Raw genomic sequence first — 20,006 nt, forward strand, 5'->3', positions numbered from 1 at the left:
ATTATTACTAAGAATTCAAGATTCTTAGTAAGAATCTTATAATTATAACTTAAGAATGTTAATTTGATTAGTGATTCACTCATCAATCATCACTAATCCAAAATTATTACTAAGAATTCAAGATTCTTAGTAAGAATCTTATAATTATAACTTAAGAATGTTAATTTGATTAGTGATTCACTCATCAATCATCATTAATCCAAGATTATTACTAAGAATTCAAGATTCTTAGTAAGAATCTTATAATTATAACTTAAGAATGCTAATTTGATTAGTGATTCACTCATCAATCATCACTAATCCAAGATTATTACTAAGAATTCAAGATTCTTAATTAGTAAGAATCTTATAATTATAACTTAAGAATGTTAATTTGATTAGTGATTCACTCATCAATCATCATTAATCCAAGATTATTACTAAGAATTCAAGATTCTTAGTAAGAATCTTATAATTATAACTTAAGAATGTTAATTTGATTAGTGATTCACTCATCAATCATCACTAATCCCAGATTATTACTAAGAATTCAAGATTCTTAGTAAGAATCTTATAATTATAACTTAAGAATGTTAATTTGATTAGTGATTCACTCATCAATCATCACTAATCCAAGATTATTACTAAGAATTCAAGATTCTTAGTAAGAATCTTATAATTATAACTTAAGAATGCTAATTTGATTAGTGATTCGCTCATCAATCAACACTAAGGTTATGAATGGTGTATAAACTAGATTGATAAAAAAAAAATCGAAAATTAATAATAAATTAATTAATAAATATTTTTCCGACATAAAAATAAGAACGGAAACGAGCCCAATCCGTAATTAACAACATTTTTTGTATATCATCTCGACATATTCTAAGGTTATGAATATATATGATATTGTATATTGAAGTAGACTTTAAATGAATTAATAGATACTATATATATCAATAATACGAGTGTTCTGTACTGGTGACCATTCGAAAAGAACTTCAAGGTTAAGCGTGCTTGACTTAGAGCACAACTAAGATGGGTGACCGACTGGGAAGTTCGTCTAAATTATGCAATACTGTATAAATACCGAAATAAATTGTGGATATACAATAAAATAAATAAATAAATAAAATAAATAAATCAAAAAAATAAAATAAAAAAAATAAATTAAAAAATATTACCGAGGGCAAATGCCGTCGGTAATGCCGTCGGTAATTACCGACGGCATTTTGCCCTCGGTAATATCGTGAACAACTCCGGCGTGTGCGCCACCACCGTCCGGTGGAAATTACCGACGGTGATCTCGCCGCCGCTAATTACCGACGGCAAACGCCGTCGGTAATTTTCCGGCAACTCTCCGCCGTTCAACGGCGGAAATGCCGGCGGCTTCGCCGCCGTTAATTGCCGGCGGCGGCCGATCGCCGTCGGTAATGGCGTTGCCGACGAACCGTTTAGCGACGGCGAGTTGCCGCCGGTAACGCCGCCGGTAACACTATTTACCGGCGGCCGTCTTTTGTTACCGACGGCATTTCGCCGTCGGTAATCAACGATTTTTTTGTAGTGTTGTATATACATATTTATACGATAAAATCACACTTCAAATGAATATATATGTACCTAAAGCACAATTTTTTTTTTTTTTTTAGAATTACATAATGCACAAAATTAATTGACTATTTGGAAGTAAAATTCCTACATTCGAAAGATGAAGCTAGCTCTTTTTTTTTTTTTTGAAGTTACAAGTTACAAGAAGTATCTGAATACAATCATTAATGCACAATTTTTTTTTATTTTTTTTAGAATTACCTAATGCACAAAATTAATTGACTATTTGGAAGTAAAAATTCATTTAATTTCCACATTCGAAAGATGAAGCTAGCTTCTTTTTTTTTTTTTGAAGTTACAAGTTACAAGCAGTATCTGAATACAATCATTAATACAACCCGCACGAAGGCGAGAACGCCCTGCGCGTGAGACCAACAAATAATCAAACAAACAATAATATATATATCACTACCTTAATTAAAGTGGGAAAACATCGCCGCCAAACGGGATTGAACCTAAGACTTATCACAAAGAAGAGTCTTTGGGTGCCTCAGCTTTGCCACTAGAGCAAGGCCTCATCGGCATGAAGCTATGTGTTCACACCAAAAATTAAATAATCAATCTAATCTACAACTTTATCTATTCTAATAATGTACAGTTCAACGGATAACATTCATTAACTTCGAACTTTTTCTGGAATGACATATCTGAAATTTCTTATAGTGTAGTTAATTAATATTCATGAATAATAGTAGTATGTTTTTGAAAAAAAAAATATAGTAAGAACAAATTACAATTATAAAACCTAGTATGTGTCACATGTGACACGTTTCATGTACATACAATTTTGTTTTAAGATACAAAATACATATCATATCATAAAAAATGGATATATATATATATATATATATATATATATATATATATATATATATATATATATAGGGAGAGGTTCAAGAAAGAACCATAAATAAAAAAAGAACGGAGAACCATTTTCAGCCATTCGATTATCAAGATCTACGGTGGATGTATCATCTTGTTGGATGAATGCAGATCCTGGGTTCGAATCCTGAAGGGAGCAATTTTTTTATTTTTTTTAGTGCATTAATTTTAACAGCGAATGCATTAATTTTTACAGTGAATGCATTAGATTTGATGGTTCTCACGTTCTCACAAATAATGTTGGTCTCTCTAGAACCATACCCTATATATATATATATATATATATATATATATATATATATATATATATATCATAATGCATGAATTGATCAAGCTAATGAAAACCAAACTAGCTAGCAAAACTAAAACAAACAGATAATTAATACAATTACATGTTGTCTGTGGAACTTGAACTAATAATTTTTTGGAAGAGATACTTTGGTAAAAGAAGAAACTATATATGCATCGATAAAATAAAAAATGTAAAAAAGAAAAAGCAAGAAAAAAGAAACATAAAGTGATGGAAATATAACCATTCCTGGCTTTCAGCTGCTCAACTAGCTTATCTTATCATGGAAATTCGATTGAAGCATGATATTATAAAAGATGGTATTATAAAACAAGACAAGAAAGAAATGTTGAAACATCATGCATGCATAGTCCTCATTTGACTCCATCGTTCTACGATGTAATGACCTTTTCCACCATGCCTACATCATGATTTGGGCCCCACCCCACCCCCTTCAATTTTTTATTTTTATTTTTTTAAATATCTTCATAATTTTTTTTTATATATATTTGTAGCACAAAAATTTTCAATTTTAACTCCATTCGAACTATATTTCTGCATCAATCCAACTAAACCTATCCAAAAATGAAAAATCATTGTAAAAAATTGCATGTTTATTATTATTATTATTATTATTATTATTATTATTATTATTATTATTATTATTATTATTATAATTATTATTAAACATCGCCGAAAAACCAAATTAATTAAAATAATACTAATTCTTAAAAAAAAACCCCACAGTGCATGTTTTGCACTTTCAAATATTTTCATGCATGCACCAATAAAAATTTCTCATCTCCAATCTTTTCTTTTCTTTCTTTCTTTTTTGCCTTATTTCTTTAAATCTTACTTTATACTAAAATGGCTTTACCAAAAGCGCCATCTTATCATCATGTCCTTCTTTATGATCAATTCTATCTCTCACACAGTTCTAATCTCATCCATTTATATCTTCTTTCGTCATCTCCTTCTTCTAGCCATGTCTAATTTTTTTAAAAAAATAGAAACAAAATAGGGAAAAGAAAACAAAGATGTATATATACATTTCATCAAACATATACTTATGAATACCTAAAAAATGAAGAGTAGTAGTATTAATTAGATGTATTCCTTCATGGTGTTGCATTTGACATCTGAAAAAACTGAAAAGCCATCCTACATTATTTTTTATCGAAAGAAAAAACTCAAAAAGGTTGTTTGGTTGTTCGAAAATAGTAGTAAAAAAAAAAATATTATTACCCAAACCCTAAAAGGAGACAGCAGTCGGTAGTGCATGCATGTTGAATGGTTGATGACATAGTATATTGCATGCTTTTTGTCAGAAAACGAAAGCTTTCTTTTTATCTCTTTGCTCAACTCCTCCCCACATGCATGGTTGGGAGATTAAGCAATTCATTTCCTTTAATGGAACCGATAACGCTTAGCCCACGTTTGGTTGAGTGTTTTTAAAGGTTGGAAAGGGATTCAATAAATTAAATTCATTAATTGTTGTTTGGTTTGAGTAATGATCAATTAACTATTACCCTTACTTGAGGGTAACACAATAACTCAATTTGTTACCCCACAAAATAGAGGGGAAACAAAATAAAGGAAATCACTTACTAATTATTCATTTCCATTGTTAAACCAAACACTCAATAAAAGTAATGGTTATTATTATCATTCTACTATTTTATTTGATTTCATTACCTTTCCATTCCTCTGCTTGAACCAAACGAGCTATCAGAGCTATATTATTTTGATCTCTGAAACTATATTTTCACTTAAAGCATCAAAAGAATATATTTGCATGGATCAGCTATCAGAAATTTGACGCGGCAGTCAGAAATTTCCACGATACCGACCTCATTTATTTGTTGACTTTGACTGGCATCAATCTTATATTTAAAACTTCGTGTAATTTTTTTTCTTGATAACAATCAAAATTATCAAAACCTCGCAAAAGTTCATTACATTTTTTATAACAGACATTTTTTTTTTTTTTGTAAAAGCAACTTTTAATTAATTTATTTTTATGGACTTCTATCAAGTTGACAAACTAATTACTTGAATTGGGCCTCTAGCAAAAGAGTGTGATCCAGTTCAATGGATCGCATGGATAGCGTGATGCAAATACCTCATTTATTAATGTTATATATATATAGGGTGTGGTTCTAGAGAGAACTACATTATTTGTGAGAACGGGAGAACCATCAAATCTAATGCATCCACTGTAAAAATTAATGCATTCGCTGTTAAAATTAATGCACTAAAAAAAATAAAAATAAAATGTTCCCTTCAGGATTCGAACCCATGATCTGCATTCATCCAACAAGATGATGCATCCACCGTAGATCTTGATGATCGAATGGCTGAAAATGGTTCTCCAGTCTTCTTTTATTTATGGTTCTTTCTTGAACCTCTCCCTATATATATATATATATATATATATATATATATATATATATAAAATCTCATTTATTAATGTTAAATACATGTGATGTGGCTCATTTGACTAAAAATCACATTTTAATTTATATTTTTCAAACATTGTTTATATTTTAATAGTAGGCACATTAATTAAATAATCATTTTTTATAATCACTAATTAGATAATCATTATTGTAGCCACTCCTAAATAGATAATCATTAATCATTAATCACTTATTTTTTTTATACGAAAATGTATAAAGAGTTCGTGCTTTAAAAATCCATATTTATAATATTAGGGTGAAATGAAGTTTATGGTGAAATATTTATAATATTAGGGTGAAATGAAGTTTATGGTTTCGCGGGCCAATTTTAATTTCGGTCATTTATGAATAACTTACTATAGTGACAAAAATCGACCCATATATAATCAAATCAGCAATTCGGACCCACTACCCACATAAAAATGGGAAAATTACCCGCACGCAGGGTGGATTGAACCCAAGACCTCTCATATAAGAGAGTCTTTGGGTGCCTCAACTTTGTCACTTGAGTCAGGCCTCATTGGCAAAATCGACTCATAATTAAGTATAAATTAAATCATTCAAGAACACACGTATACTAATAAAACAAATATAATATAAAAAACAAAAAAGATAGATCTGGGTTTTCTCTATTGCAAATTGAGGAGGCTAAATAAAACAAGAGTTGTATGTGAAAAGATAGATTCTGATTTTGTTTAAGAAAAACAGATTCGTTTAACATTCTTGTCTCTGACGCGAAATCGAATGTGATGGGATCAACAAAAGTAAAATAAGAGTGAATCTATGTCGAAATTTGTGGTGCCTAGTTTGATTTTATTGTTGGTGTAAAGATGACGGATTGATGAGTAGGAGTGTGGAATTGTCAAAATGATTGGTCTCATGATATCATTGTAATTAATTAAACAATAATTAGGTGTGTATCAATTGGTTCTTAGGAGTTAAGCAAAAGATTCTTCTATGCTATGCTAATTTAATTTCATAAAAGTGTTCTTGCACATGCCAATTAATCAAAGTTTATGATAAAACCTGCCCTTTGTTTCTTTTCAAGGTTTGTTATAGATTCACAAATTTGGTTAATTAAGATGATGCAGATTAGTGTATAATGTACACTAATTTTCTGTCCTATAGTAGCTTAATTAAATTGGGAAATGGGAAATGAATACAAAAATCATCAATCACACGTATAAGTGTTGGAATCAACATACATAATTACATATATATGAGGTCTAAAGCATTCTCAAAAGACTTTTAGTTCAATTATACTTTTGTGTTATTATTTTCTCATATTACATAAATTTAAGTGATCATATGAATCTATAACATACTTAAATTTAATATAAATTTTATGAAAATGTTTTCTAAAACATATTCTCAAATTTAAAGTTTACAAGATAATTATTTTGATCTATTATCTCAACTAAAGAAATATTATACACATTAAATCAATATCACTTGTTTTTCAAAGTTACAAAATAGGTAAACTGGATCAAATTCATTAGTATATACTCTCTCCGTCCACATAAAATAGTCATAGAAGGGAAGAAAATGAGTTTTACTCCCTCCGTCCCATTATTCATGACACATATTCCTTTTTGGGCTGTCCCAACCTACATGACACATTTCCTTTTTTGGAAAAAATCAGGGGGCATTTAAGCATTAATATATTCGCTAATTATCCACCTAATCACTAATTATCCACCTAAAACTCATTTCCTACTTCTTCTTCTCTCTCTCTCCTTCTCCCACCTACCAGCTCGCAGTGAACCCAAATCCTGAGTCTTCTCTCGTCGCCTCCACCTTTCTCTCTCCGTTGAAGAGCGCCGCCGCCGGCTTCCTGGCGACGACAGCCAACCTCCGCCGCGCCCAAGCCCCTGCCTCCCTCTCTGATCACTCCATCATTCGACGCTGTCACTAGTGAAACCCTAGTCGCGGTGTGGCGGAGTGCGAGCGGCGGAGTTCGCCGCCTACACCGACTTCACCGCCTCCTAGGGCTCGTACCAACGGCGCGACAGCTCCACAGACTTCATCCTACATTAGATTTGATTTTTGGATTCATGGATTTGGTGATTTGGGGATCTAGAGATGTTTCTGGGTTGCTCTCTGTGTGTTCCCGCTCGATTCCCGGTGACGACAGCCAACCACCGCGGCGCCCTCTCCGGCGTAGCATTCCCATTCTGCAATTTCTGGAAAATTTTGCTTCATTTACAGTTTAAAATCTTCTGCAATTTCTACAATTTTTGGAAAAATCTTCGTTTCGCTCTTGAATTTTTGTGGGTTTTTATTTCAATTTTAATTTTCATGATTCTTTAATGTAGTTGTGCAATGATAATTAGAGGATAGGGGTTTTGGTGGTTTCAGTAAGAATGCGAAGCTTTCTGGAAGAACAAGAGATTTTTAAATTTATGTTCATAATTTTTGTTTGATTTCTGCATAAGGAGGAATACAAAATTTTTGTTTGGTTTCCCCATTAACATAATTTTTGTTTGGTCTTTGCATTTGGCGAAACTAATTTTATGTTTCATAAATTCACTAATAAACTTATTCTCCAAGAACAAGAGATTTTTGCAATTATTTTCAGCATTTTGTTTCATAATTTTTGTTAGTTTTGTTATGAAAACAATTTTTGGAAAACATTTATTGCATATTTGCAAGAAATAACAAAAAATTTAAACAATCCCTTAAACACAAACTTAAATATATACTCCTACATCATTTTCACCTAATTTGCTTCTCCTTAATCTCCGTGCCGAAAAGCATTGTCCCATAAATAATGGGACGGAGGGAGTAATAAAAAATAGTTAGTGTCTTATGGGTGGAGAAATGGTTCCACTTAAAAAGTAGTGTTAATAATAATATTAACAATTAATTATATTGTGAGTGGAGAAAAAAGCCCACCATGTGATAGAAACTTTTCAAAAATAAAAATAAATTAATTTTTGTGAACGTCACAAAATTGCAAAAATTGGCTATTTTTTGTGGACGGGGTAATAAAATTTTAAAGAGATAAAACTCAATTTTCTCCTCGCATCACATTGGCGGTGTACTAGTACGAAACAAAACTTATTCCGTACATAATTGAAAATTATCATAAGTGCACGATAACTTAAACAGAACAAATTAAACTAAAACAAAATCTCTTGCGCAATCTTTCACACGATGCGAACCACTCGCATATATACGCTAATAGGATACTTATAAATATATGAATGATGTGCACTATATGAACATATACATGAAAGACCACCTCTCAAATTAGAGAAAGTATATATATAGTCGGGCTGGCAATTTTCGACACGACAAGAAAACACGATACAAAATCGCACGAAATTAATGGGTTAGTGACACGCAAGATAAGGTTCGGGTCCTTATCGAGTCGACCTGATAAGGACCTGATAATTTCGTGTCTGGTTCGTGTCGGGTTCAGGTAACCCGATAGAATTAAATTTTTATTAAACAGTTCTTTTTAATTTTTTATTCATGATTTCTTTCTACATTTTAATTTAGCCTTTATTAAATATTTATTTATATTTTTTATTATTATTGTTGATGTGAATGAACTTGGGCAAATCAGATCAGGTTGTTATCAGATTAGCTCCAAATTCGTGTTGTTATCAGATCGTGTCGCTATCGTGTCGTGTCAACACGCTTTGAATCGTGTTGTTATCGGGTTCGTGTCGGATTCGAGTTTAGGTAAATCGTGTCAGGTTCGTGTCGGGTTCGGATATTCCCTTAACAGGTCGTGTTCGGGTTTGGCCTTATCAGATCGGATCGATATCAGGTCGACCCAATAACAATCCGACCCGCACGATTTGCCAGCCCTGTATAGGGGTGGGTTGGATAAATGCGTTGAAAGGAATGGGATTAGGCGTAAGCAACAAAGAGGAAATAGGAAATAGATTGTGAAAGATAAGGACAGAGGTCTACTTATTCCCACGTATTAATCCCATTCCTTATCCATCTACCAAACGCCTTCACCTTTTGCTGCTCGTTTCCTTGGCCCCAAATTACGTGTAATATCGCCTTTTCATTTTATCCCACACGCCTTGTTTCTTCTCTTTCTCAAAAGCCTCTTCTCATAAAACTTTACTACTACTAAATCCCCACATTAATATTGTTTTTATCCACCCTTTTAATCCCACCAAACTCCTTTCTCCCTTCTTCTTATCATTAATTATTAGGGTATTGACATCTGAATATTCGAACTTTTTTCATTTTCTAATTTTGCACTTAATTTTAAAATCTGTTCAAATATTTAAACCGTGATTTTTTTTTAATTTTACATCCGACGAATTTTTACCCTTCAAATCGTTGCTGATATGGCAGTCCGATTGACATCTCAAATCTTACAATTAGATATTCTAGATCCCACATTGACAACAAACTTATTTACTTTATTATGTACTTCAAATTGTCCTCTCTATTCAATTGCCATGTTAGCAATGATTTGTGGATAAGAATTCGATGGGTGCAAAATCACAAAGAATATAAAATTCAAATATTTATAAACAAATTTTAAAGTTGGGATGCAAAATTAAAAAATAAAAAAAAATTTGAATATTCATATGCCAATACCCCTATTTATTACTATTATTTTCACTCTGATTAACCTAGCGATAGTGGGGAGCGTCATCATGGTTTTATAAAATTAATGAACCTATGAATTTCAAGATTTCGCGGCTATGGCCGCTATGATTATCATTATATATATATTGCGCTTTTGCCGTCATCACACTTGTATTTATATACTAGTAGTCCTTTGTTATTCTTTTATTATATCCATCTTAAGATTATAGACTTATAGTCAAGTTTTTTATTCAAATTTCAAATTAACTTTTTTTTTTTTTTGATTTGAAAGTGTAAATGAGTGGAAAGATTATTATAGTCAATTTAACCTGTCCAGGAAAATTAAATATATCTATAATATATTAAAAATACAACTTTTAATTTTAAATTGATTTTAAAATTAAATGGTAATTTTGTAATTATAATAAAATTGAAGGTTTATTTGTAAATTATATTTCTTTGTATTTCTTTTCTTCTTTATCTTCTTATTTTCTGTTTTATTTAATTCTTTCTAGTATTGTGAAATTCGACTAATTATAAAATATTTAATATGCATATCAAATTAAAGATCACAATAAACTCTTTAATGTGATATATATTATCTAAATGTTTTATTTAAAATATAAAAAATATATTTATTTAAAGATTAAAATTAAAAAAAATCTCTCTCCTCTCTCATTTTGTTTTTTAATAAATCTATTTTTCAATTTTTTTTGGCCTTTTCATAATATTAATTTTTATTATTGTGAATTTTTCTATTTTTTTTCAATATTCAATTCAAATATATTCAGTTAAAATTATTATTTTTATTATATTTATAAATAAACATGATAGTTGAGTTGATATCAATTTTATATAAATATAAAAATATTTCTCACGCATTGCACCAGGTGCAAATGCTGCTATTTAATATGGTGTGTGAGTGGGGGGTGTTTGGAAAATTGGATCATATACAAAAGTTAATAAATGAACTAAACCAACCTCAATCATTAATTTTTGAATGATCTGCAATTGTCATAAGCATCATTGTAATACATAAAAAAAATATTATTACAAAGAAATATGATTTCATAAATAAAAATAATAATTATTGCTTAAAAAGATACATATATATATATATATATATATAATATTATTACAAAGAAATATGATTTCATAAATAAAAATAATAATTTTTGCTTAAAAAGATTACATATATATAAAAAAATATGTTACTAAGTTCTCACCTTAGGGATGTTTTTTACGAAACCTCAGCCCTATCTATATATCTTTATTAGTTGCTTCTCCCCACTAAAATAAACATTTTACTTTCTGTTTATGTAATTATGTCTGCCCCAATTTATAAACTTACTTCGCATGTTTAATTTTGTCAACAAGTAGACAGACATTTTCCCAACAGCATATCAAAGTAACTACAGTTTAAGGTTCATCTTCCCCGGTCCAAGAATTGTCTCGAACCAGAATAAGCCATTCAAATTAACAACTTTTTTAAGTCAAAAAAATAAAAAATAAAATAACAACTTTTTGAATTGCAAACAGTAATTAGATATGTGGATATGGTCGACATTTCTTTCTCTATTGAAACGTATATGTAAGGTCTAAAGGGTTGTTTTTATATCAATTAGTAACAACTGAAATTTCTTAGGGCGTGTTCTCTTTTATTGATAATTTATCATGAAAAATATATATATAATTAAAAAAAAATCTCTTTTTCCCCCTTATTTTTTACAAAAGAGAATTTTACCATTTTTTATTCCCCATTTTCACTTAAGTGAGGGATAATATTATCACACTCAATATGGAGGGATAATATTATCAATTCTTGGAGTGAAAAAAAGGAATGAAAAATGATGAAATTGAAGGCAAAGAAAGTAGGTATTTAAAGGGTGAAATTTTTACTATCCCTCATTTTTTCCATGATTATTAAATTTATCAATAAAAAAGAATAAAAATATATAATCCCATGTAATTGTTAGAAATTTCTCTATATATTACTCTTTCCCTTTCATTTTTTCATGAAATTGTGTGATTCCATTCATGAAGACATATGCAATTTTCATCTTGAATTAAAATTTTAATGATCTTCTCTCAATTTTCTTTATCAATCCATATTGTAAACTTAATAAATAAATTAAAAAAGATACAGACTATATCTTAATTATAACCAATTAGCAAGCTAGCACAGCGGCGGAAAAACTGACCAAAATTAAAATAAAATAAAACATATATAGGTGCTATAGCTAAGCTAGCCATGAAGAATGAAATAAAACATAGTTATTAAAGTAGACAGAATTGATAACTGATTTGCAATATTGAGATGAATATCCTGTCTCCTCCCCCTTTTAATTTTCTTTTGAGTGAAGAAAGTGATGGGCAGAGATGGCCTCCATAAAAAGACAAGTTAGGGCAATCACAAGAAACATTCATTATTCAAAACAACTAATTAAGGCCTATGTTATGTTATGTGCCTTAGCCAACCCACCCAACTCTCAAAACCCCCCAACCCAAATAAACTACAAACAAACAAGTAAAGAAAAGAATTCACCCCCCACCCTATATATCCCCCCCTTCTCCCTCCATTTCATTTCCCCCCCTTTCTTGATTTATTTCACAAATCAAGAACCTTTTCATTCCTCTCTCAACAAGAAGAAGAAAAAGGAAAGTCATGGCAAAACATACCTCCTTCTTACATATTCTTGTCGGATTCTTTCTCACTTTATCAGGTAACATTTACTATATCTCATCTCCCTCTCTTCCCTTTTCAAGTTTTTTTTCTCACGTTATTTTTGATTTTTGATTTTTTTTTTAGGTTTGGGCTTCATTGAAGAAGCAAAATCACTAGGCATAAACTACGGGCAGGTCGGGAACAACCTTCCGGCACCGGAGAAGGTTCTAGAACTTCTCCGGTCCCTGAAGCTGAGCAAAGCCCGAATCTACGACACGAACCCTCAAATCCTGACCGCATTCGCCAACTCCAACGTGGACCTGATCGTGACCGTTGAGAACGACATGCTGGCCACCTTAATGGATCCGAACCAAGCCCTCCAGTGGGTCCAGACCCACATCAAACCCTACTACCCGGCCACGAGGATCACCGAGATCGCCGTCGGCAACGAGGTCTACACCGGCGACGACACCACCCTCATCGGCTACCTCGTCCCGGCCATGGTGAGCATCCACAACGCCCTCGCCCGCCTCGGCCTCGACGCGTACATCAAGGTCTCCACGCCCAACAACCTCGCGGTGCTGCAGGAATCGTTCCCGCCCTCGGCGGGGACCTTCCGGCCGCAGCTGGCGGCGATAATGCCGCAGTTCCTGCAGTTCCTGGCCGCCACCCGGGCGCCCTTCTGGATCAACGCGTACCCCTACTTCGCCTACAAGGACAGCCCGGGCAAGATCCCGATCGACTACGCGCTGCTCAATGCAAACGGTGGCATGTTCGACCCCGGCACGAGGCTGCACTACGACAACATGTTGTACGCGCAGGTGGACGCCGTGATCTTCGCCATGGCGCGGCTGGGCTTCGGCGGGATCGAGGTCCGGGTGTCGGAGACGGGTTGGCCGTCGCGGGGCGACGCCGATGAGGTCGGCGCCACGCTCCAGAATGCCGCCGTCTACAATCGGAACATACTGCGGCGGCAGATGCAGAATGAGGGCACGCCGCTGCGCCCCAAGGCGAAGCTCGAAATCTACGTCTTTGCTCTCTTCAACGAGGACATGAAGCCCGGCCCGACTTCCGAGAGGAATTACGGGCTCTTCCAGCCCGATGGCACCATGGCCTACAATGTCGGCCTCACCACATTGTCCACCTCCACCTCCACCTCCACTTCCACCTCCACCACTTCTCCGGCGTCAATCTCGTTAACTTCCGCCGCAACCAAGGTAAAATAAATAAATAATCAATAAACAAAAAAGGCTTCACGCTCCGAAGCATTCATCATTATTAAATAAATTAATAATTTCTAATTAAGTAATAATAAATCTTAATTATGAGATAATGGACTTTAATTAGAGCGGATCATCCATCATTGTTAAATAGATTAATAACTTCTAATTAAATATTACTCCCTCCGTCCCAACGAAGTTGAGTCGTATTCATTTAAGAGCAGTCCCAACGAAGTTGAGCTGTTTTCCTGGGACGGAGGGAGTAATAAATCTTAATTAGGAATTAAACAGACGCAAGAATTGTGCATGGATATATATGTTGATGTATGTTATTATACTTATTTTTTTGGGGATTATTATGAAACAGGTGAAACACAGCGGATATTCGAGGTTGCAATATTCAATATTATTCCTATATTTGGTGGGCTTCCAAATTTTTATGAGAAGACAGTGGTGAATATAAGGAGCATGTAAATACATCTGAGGTTGCAGGAGGGAATCGGATCTGTCTTTTCATATTTTTTTGGCATATTTGAGATGGAATTATTAATTGTAGCCATTATTCAAATGCCAAAAAAGAAAACACAGCCACCTTTAGCTTAGCTAGCTAATTTATTGAGCTGGATACAAAATTGAAGGATTCTTTTGTGCTGATGCCAAAGACATATATGAATCATGACCATTCATCAATTTAATTATTGATACACATATATGTATTCTTCAACAAGATTTTCTTCAACTCAATTACTCTGCAAGATTGGAGGGCTGAGGATCAATGCAGCATTCAAGAAATTAGATTAAAATTATATATGAAAGCAAGATTCCTCCACTAGTGACAATTTAATTCAGACCCATTGCTTTGTATATTAGCTCATTGCTTTTATTAGGATTACTATTGTAATAGATCTATCTATCTATGTATTCCCTTCTTCAATATTAATGTACAGAAGATTTAGCAATATAAAGATCAACTTTGCTTTATTCTGCTTTTGGACTTGCGAAATTAATAGTAAAATGCAGAATTGTGGCTTCTATATATATATCTATGAAATTGAGGGACAATCTTAATTGGAATTTTGAATAAAGGTGTTAACTTTTGGACGTGGATTCCACAACTGTTCCTGCACAAACACACACACATATATATTTATTTATATTCCGAATACATTATTTATTTAACGCAACAAAAAAAAAAATAAAGTGTGAGATAACAAATTCAAGATAATGTTAATTAGCTTAATCGTCAAAGGTTAAGCTTTGTTTTCTTCTCTTTTCTCTACGCACAATGGGAGGCCCAGCTTTATTCCCTCGCCATAACCGTCTGCATTAATTGGCAGACCCATCTTTAATTTTTATTTTTATTTTTCATTTTCGAGCAACTTTACAATCACACACACATACACACTCAATTTGATGTCAGCAGTCAGCTATAACGGCGGTGCACATGAAGCCCAATATATGACTCGCAGCGCACAATATAGAAAAACAAAAACTTTACATTTTATATATTCTCATTTTTTGGAAGCTTTAGCTAGCTTGTTCTAGATTAATTTTACTATAATTGGTGAAATATTTTCTCTGTTGTATCAATGTGTGTGCCCGCGCACGTTTTCATACTCTGTTCGTCACCCAAATAACTTTACAATTTTTTTATATCCGTTCTAAAAAAAAACAATCTATTTTTAGACTATATCCGCTACTAATAATACCTCGTTTACCCTTATTTTTCACATTTTCATCACTATTAATATTTTATTTATCTTTACTTTTTACATTTTCACATTTTCACATTTTTGTTTTAAAACTCGTGTCCCTCCCTTCCAGAAGGTTATTTGGGAAACGGAGAAAATATTTTATTTAAATTATGCTCGACATATCCTTTTAAGAAGACGATAAACGAAATTGTGATATGGCATAAGAGTCGACGAGGATTTGTTGGTTCCACGTTTACGTCGATGAACATAGAGGTCTACATGTGAGACGACGTGTTGACACCTTGTTTGTCCCATCGACTTGGTAAAGATTTTACTATCAGTATATAAATTAACTAGATAACCTAACTCTCTCTTCTCATAAAACTTTTGGAGTAAAGATTTTACTATCAATATATAAATTAACTAGATAACCTAACTCTCTCTTCTCATAAAACCTTTTAAGGATATAATGGGCCCAATTTGAATATATTTGTTGATAATTTGGGACAAAACCATAGAACAAGAGTTCTCTCATACCAAACTAGAACATGAAAATGTGAAAGGAAATTGATTTGGTAGCTCGGCGGTTAGGCAGCTTTTTTGTGCAACAAAAGTGACATTGGTGTGGTGGGAAGATCAAAGGGGACCCCATTTACACAATTACACGTATATAATGCATGTGAAAATGTACTAAGGGGAAACATACACATGCTGCCCAAACATGGAGACTTAGCTCCATCACCTTCTACTTTTTCCACTTGTACATCAAATTTCATCATCTTGGGTTTATCTAAAATATATATATATTTTTTTGATAAATTTACAATATTAAATAAAGAAATTAAAAGGCTGCACCACTGAAGACTCGAACCCAAGACCTTTGACCTTAGACATTAACCTATTACCGCTTGGCCAACACACGCACACTTATCTAAAACATTTGATTCTAAGGGGAGTTTACTTTGAAGGATTGGTCTTAATTGATAAAAAATAATAAGATTAATCCCTTGTTTACGTACTTTGATGGATTGCAATTTTGAGATATCTCAAGGTCCTTGATTATTTCTATCCTTCAAGCTAGTTGTTTCTTATCCCATGAAAATAGTAGGATTAGATATATCCTACTCTTTAAGATAAAAATACTCAATCACACATATAATCAATTATGCAAAGTAAACACCTCATGAGTTGAAATGACCTGTTGGTGATAGATCGAACCATGCTGGGAGAGTTTCGAGACACTCAGTTTTAAGGAAAAACTAATAAATTTATCGCGTATTATTCTTGTTGGAAAAGTTGATATTGAATCCTCTCGTCTTTGAAACTCATATGCTCAAAAACTCAAATTAAAGAGAAAAATATTGAACATTTGAACTATTTAATTTTCTTGGAAATACATACCCCTTGATTTGGGTTAGGTAACTAATCAAACAACTAAAGTATGGATTAATCCGTTAATTGTGACACCCCCTTTAGTTGCATAATATAATTAGGCTATCCTAACCTTTAACTGCCTTTAATCCGCAAGATTCGGGGAAGATTCTCTTATAAAGCCACCCTTTTGACCTTTTAATTATCTTGCAGAGCGTTTATACAGTTGGAGTGGTAGGTGCTTCAATAGAATTAATGTTGTAATAGATTTAAATTTGCCCTTAAAAAAATGTTCTTTCTTCAGTATTTGGGATCTTCAATCTATCCCCTTTTCTGGTGTCTCACTTGTGTTTCCGTTTTTGTTAATTTTAATTTAAATTTACAATTACTAAGTAGGGTTCATTATATACTCATGAATTAGAGTTTATAATTAGACCATACTAGTATTTATCTTTCAAGTTATTAGTTAATGATAATCAATATTTAGGACTGATTTATTTCATAATAAGTTATTGAATTTTACTAAAGCTCCAGTTTGTAGTTTTAAATATTAATTAAAACTGATTATATATCTGATAACAGTTTTGATGTAATTAATAAGTACTATTAAAATAGTGATAAATTCAATAGTGGGATGACATGATGAATGGAAAAATGAAAATTACGAGATCTAAGATTTGAACCCTTTGAAGTGCCCTAAATATATAGAACGTTAATTCACATGCGTATACACATTTTTATAATCAATACTATTTTTTTTTAATAAATTACACAAGTAAATATATAAAAAGAATTAAAGATCACAGGACGATACTAAACTCTAACCCAAGATCTTAGGCTTTGATCATTAATCACCTACGGCTAAGTAGGGATGGCAATTTACCCACAGGTAATGGATATTCGTGAAAACTCGAACCTATTAGGGTGGTTTTGAGAGACATTTGATATCCACGGATAGTTTTGTGGTTGCAATTCACTATCCATTTAATTCGTGGGTATGGGTTTGAATACTTACTATCCATACCCGCGAAACCCGTTTACCCGTGAAAATACCCGTCAATTACCGTTAAATTTGTTATAAATTTATAATTAAATTTTATTTTATGGGTATCCAATGGATAGTAGGTGGCGGATATCCAGTGGATAGTGGGTGGCGAGTATCTGACGGATAGCGGGTGGCGGGTATCCGACGTGTAGCGGGTTCGCAGATACCCGACGGATAGCAGGTATCCGCGCGCGGATAGCGGGTTTGGATACCATTTGATATCCATGGATAATTTCGTGGTTAAAAATTATTATCCATTTAGTTCGTGGGTATGGGTATGGATATAGATAGTCACTATTCGTACCCGTCGTACCCGATTGTCATTCTTACCGCTAAACCAACACACGCACGTTGCAACCAACGCCATTGAATTAATTGGTTTTATACCCTTTACACCCATTTACTCCTTGGCCAACTGTCAAGCGGCAGCTGCGGAAATTTCATTTCTCCATATGTCACATAAATTGATAAAAGACTTGCTATAAAATTCTACTTAATTTGTAGGTGGCAAAATTCAATTGCAATTGAATTGGTAATTTAATTTCTAAGGGGTATGCAACATATTCTAGTATTTATTTGCTGGTTGTTATCATCTTGAAAAGTTCCTATATTGCATATGATAGTTGTTGGTTGTTGGTTTATTTTATTTTATTTTATTTTATTTCTGACACCTCTTTGAGCACACAAAGCATCTATCCGAGGTTGATTTTTCTTTTTCTTCTTTTTTTCTTTTTTTGGGGGTGCGGGAGATTATTATGATTTTCTTGTTAAATTTGTTATAAAAAGTAAAATCCTCTCTAAAGTAAAACCTATCTAAATTGTAAACTTGTAAAATCCTATTGTCGGTATAAGTTTCTTTCCAAAGCTAAAAATACGAGGCAAAATAGAATATAATAGAAGTAATAAAATTATTTTATTCGCCTAAAAAAAAAATATTCCTTAATGCCATGCTACCGATAAAAATACTAAAAGATAGTCATTCAACGCAGATAATAGTTGGGCCCAATTCCATTGGGCTAACCTAAACAATATTTGGGCCCAATTCTATCTTAGTATCGAAATTTTGATATTTGAAAGCCTGTTGAGCCCTTAACAAAGATCAGTGTAAAAACCCTTCTCGAGGGAAAATGAATATTGCTAGCCTTATCCCCAAAACAAAAATAAAAATATCACTAGCCTTAGCTCCTAAATAAGAAAAAAAAAAATACATATATTAGTAGCCTATTATATTAAATATGAGATGGCACCCTATAGTAGCCAATATCATACTCCCTCCGTCCGTCAAGATTATGTAAAATTGCTTGGGCACAAGATTTAATAAAATTGATAATGATATTGATGTAGTGGAGATTGGAGAAAGGGTCCCACCACTTTATGAGATGTGTGGTTGAGATTGAATTTGGGGTAAATTTTTTGTAAATAAAGAGTGTTAGTAAGGATAAAATATTAAAGAGGGTGGTAGGACCATTACCTTAAAAGGAAAGTGACATAATCTTGGCGGATGCCCAATATAGTAATTTTTATATAATCTTGGCGGACGGAGGGAGTATAATAATAAGAAATTGTAGCTATATATATGCATAAAAAATGTAGAAATAGTAATAATTTTTTTTTCACTTTAATAAGCTTACACGAATAATTCGATGATTACATGAAATTTTCATATAATTCTTGCATCGTGTAACTTGCACTTAGGGATGCCAGGGGGTGAATATTACCCAAACCAGAACCGTTAAAATTATTACGGTTCCGGATCCAGAACATACCCATTGCTTATTGGATCTGCACTAGACCGGACCATTAAGTTATAAAATAAAATGGTTCAGGTAGGTTAATTATCCATGAATCTGATAATACTCATGGATCCAATAATACCCATTACCAAACTCAAAAAAGCCCATGGACCAACCCCACCCCACCCGTCCCCACCAACCACCCCTCACAAGCCCTTTTTACAAATTTAAGAAAATCTTCTTAATTAATATGTTATTCGAGTTCGAGTTCGAGTTCGACTCGTTAAGGCTCGTGTACTAACTCGATTAAAGGCTCGACTGAAGGTTCGTGAACAGGCTAGCGAATATGTTCGCGAACAATCGAATTCGAACATGTTCGTGAGCTCAACGAGCCGAGCACTGTCAGGCTCGAGCTCGGCTCGATAAAAATTTCGAGCTCAAAATCAGGCTCGAGCTCGGCTCGTTTATTAACGAATCGAGCTCCGAACGAGCTTTTTT

At 32.9% G+C, this 20,006-nt stretch overlaps 1 protein-coding gene across 1 annotated transcript; it reads left to right on the forward strand.

The window, feature by feature from the left end:
* The first annotated feature begins 12,201 nt into the window (after positions 1-12,201).
* Positions 12,202-14,646, forward strand: LOC130985202 (glucan endo-1,3-beta-glucosidase 14-like). Its single transcript, XM_057908032.1, has 3 exons — positions 12,202-12,503; positions 12,590-13,662; positions 14,033-14,646. Exons 1-3 carry the CDS (start codon positions 12,446-12,448, stop codon positions 14,120-14,122), a joined length of 1,221 nt encoding a protein of 406 aa, XP_057764015.1. The 5' UTR covers positions 12,202-12,445; the 3' UTR covers positions 14,123-14,646.
* The last annotated feature ends 5,360 nt before the right edge of the window (positions 14,647-20,006 follow it).

Source organism: Salvia miltiorrhiza, chromosome 5 (assembly GCF_028751815.1).
Source record: "Salvia miltiorrhiza cultivar Shanhuang (shh) chromosome 5, IMPLAD_Smil_shh, whole genome shotgun sequence".
Lineage (NCBI taxonomy): Eukaryota > Viridiplantae > Streptophyta > Magnoliopsida > Lamiales > Lamiaceae > Salvia > Salvia miltiorrhiza.

Bases quoted from the DNA above. Each gene is read 5' to 3' on its own strand.
- LOC130985202 (XM_057908032.1), top strand. From the start codon at position 12,446: ATGGCAAAACATACCTCCTTCTTACATATTCTTGTCGGATTCTTTCTC. The intron at 12,504-12,589 runs GTAACATTTACT...TTTTTTTTTTAG, and splicing joins ATTCTTTCTCACTTTATCAG to GTTTGGGCTTCATTGAAGAA. The intron at 13,663-14,032 runs GTAAAATAAATA...ATTATGAAACAG, and splicing joins TAACTTCCGCCGCAACCAAG to GTGAAACACAGCGGATATTC.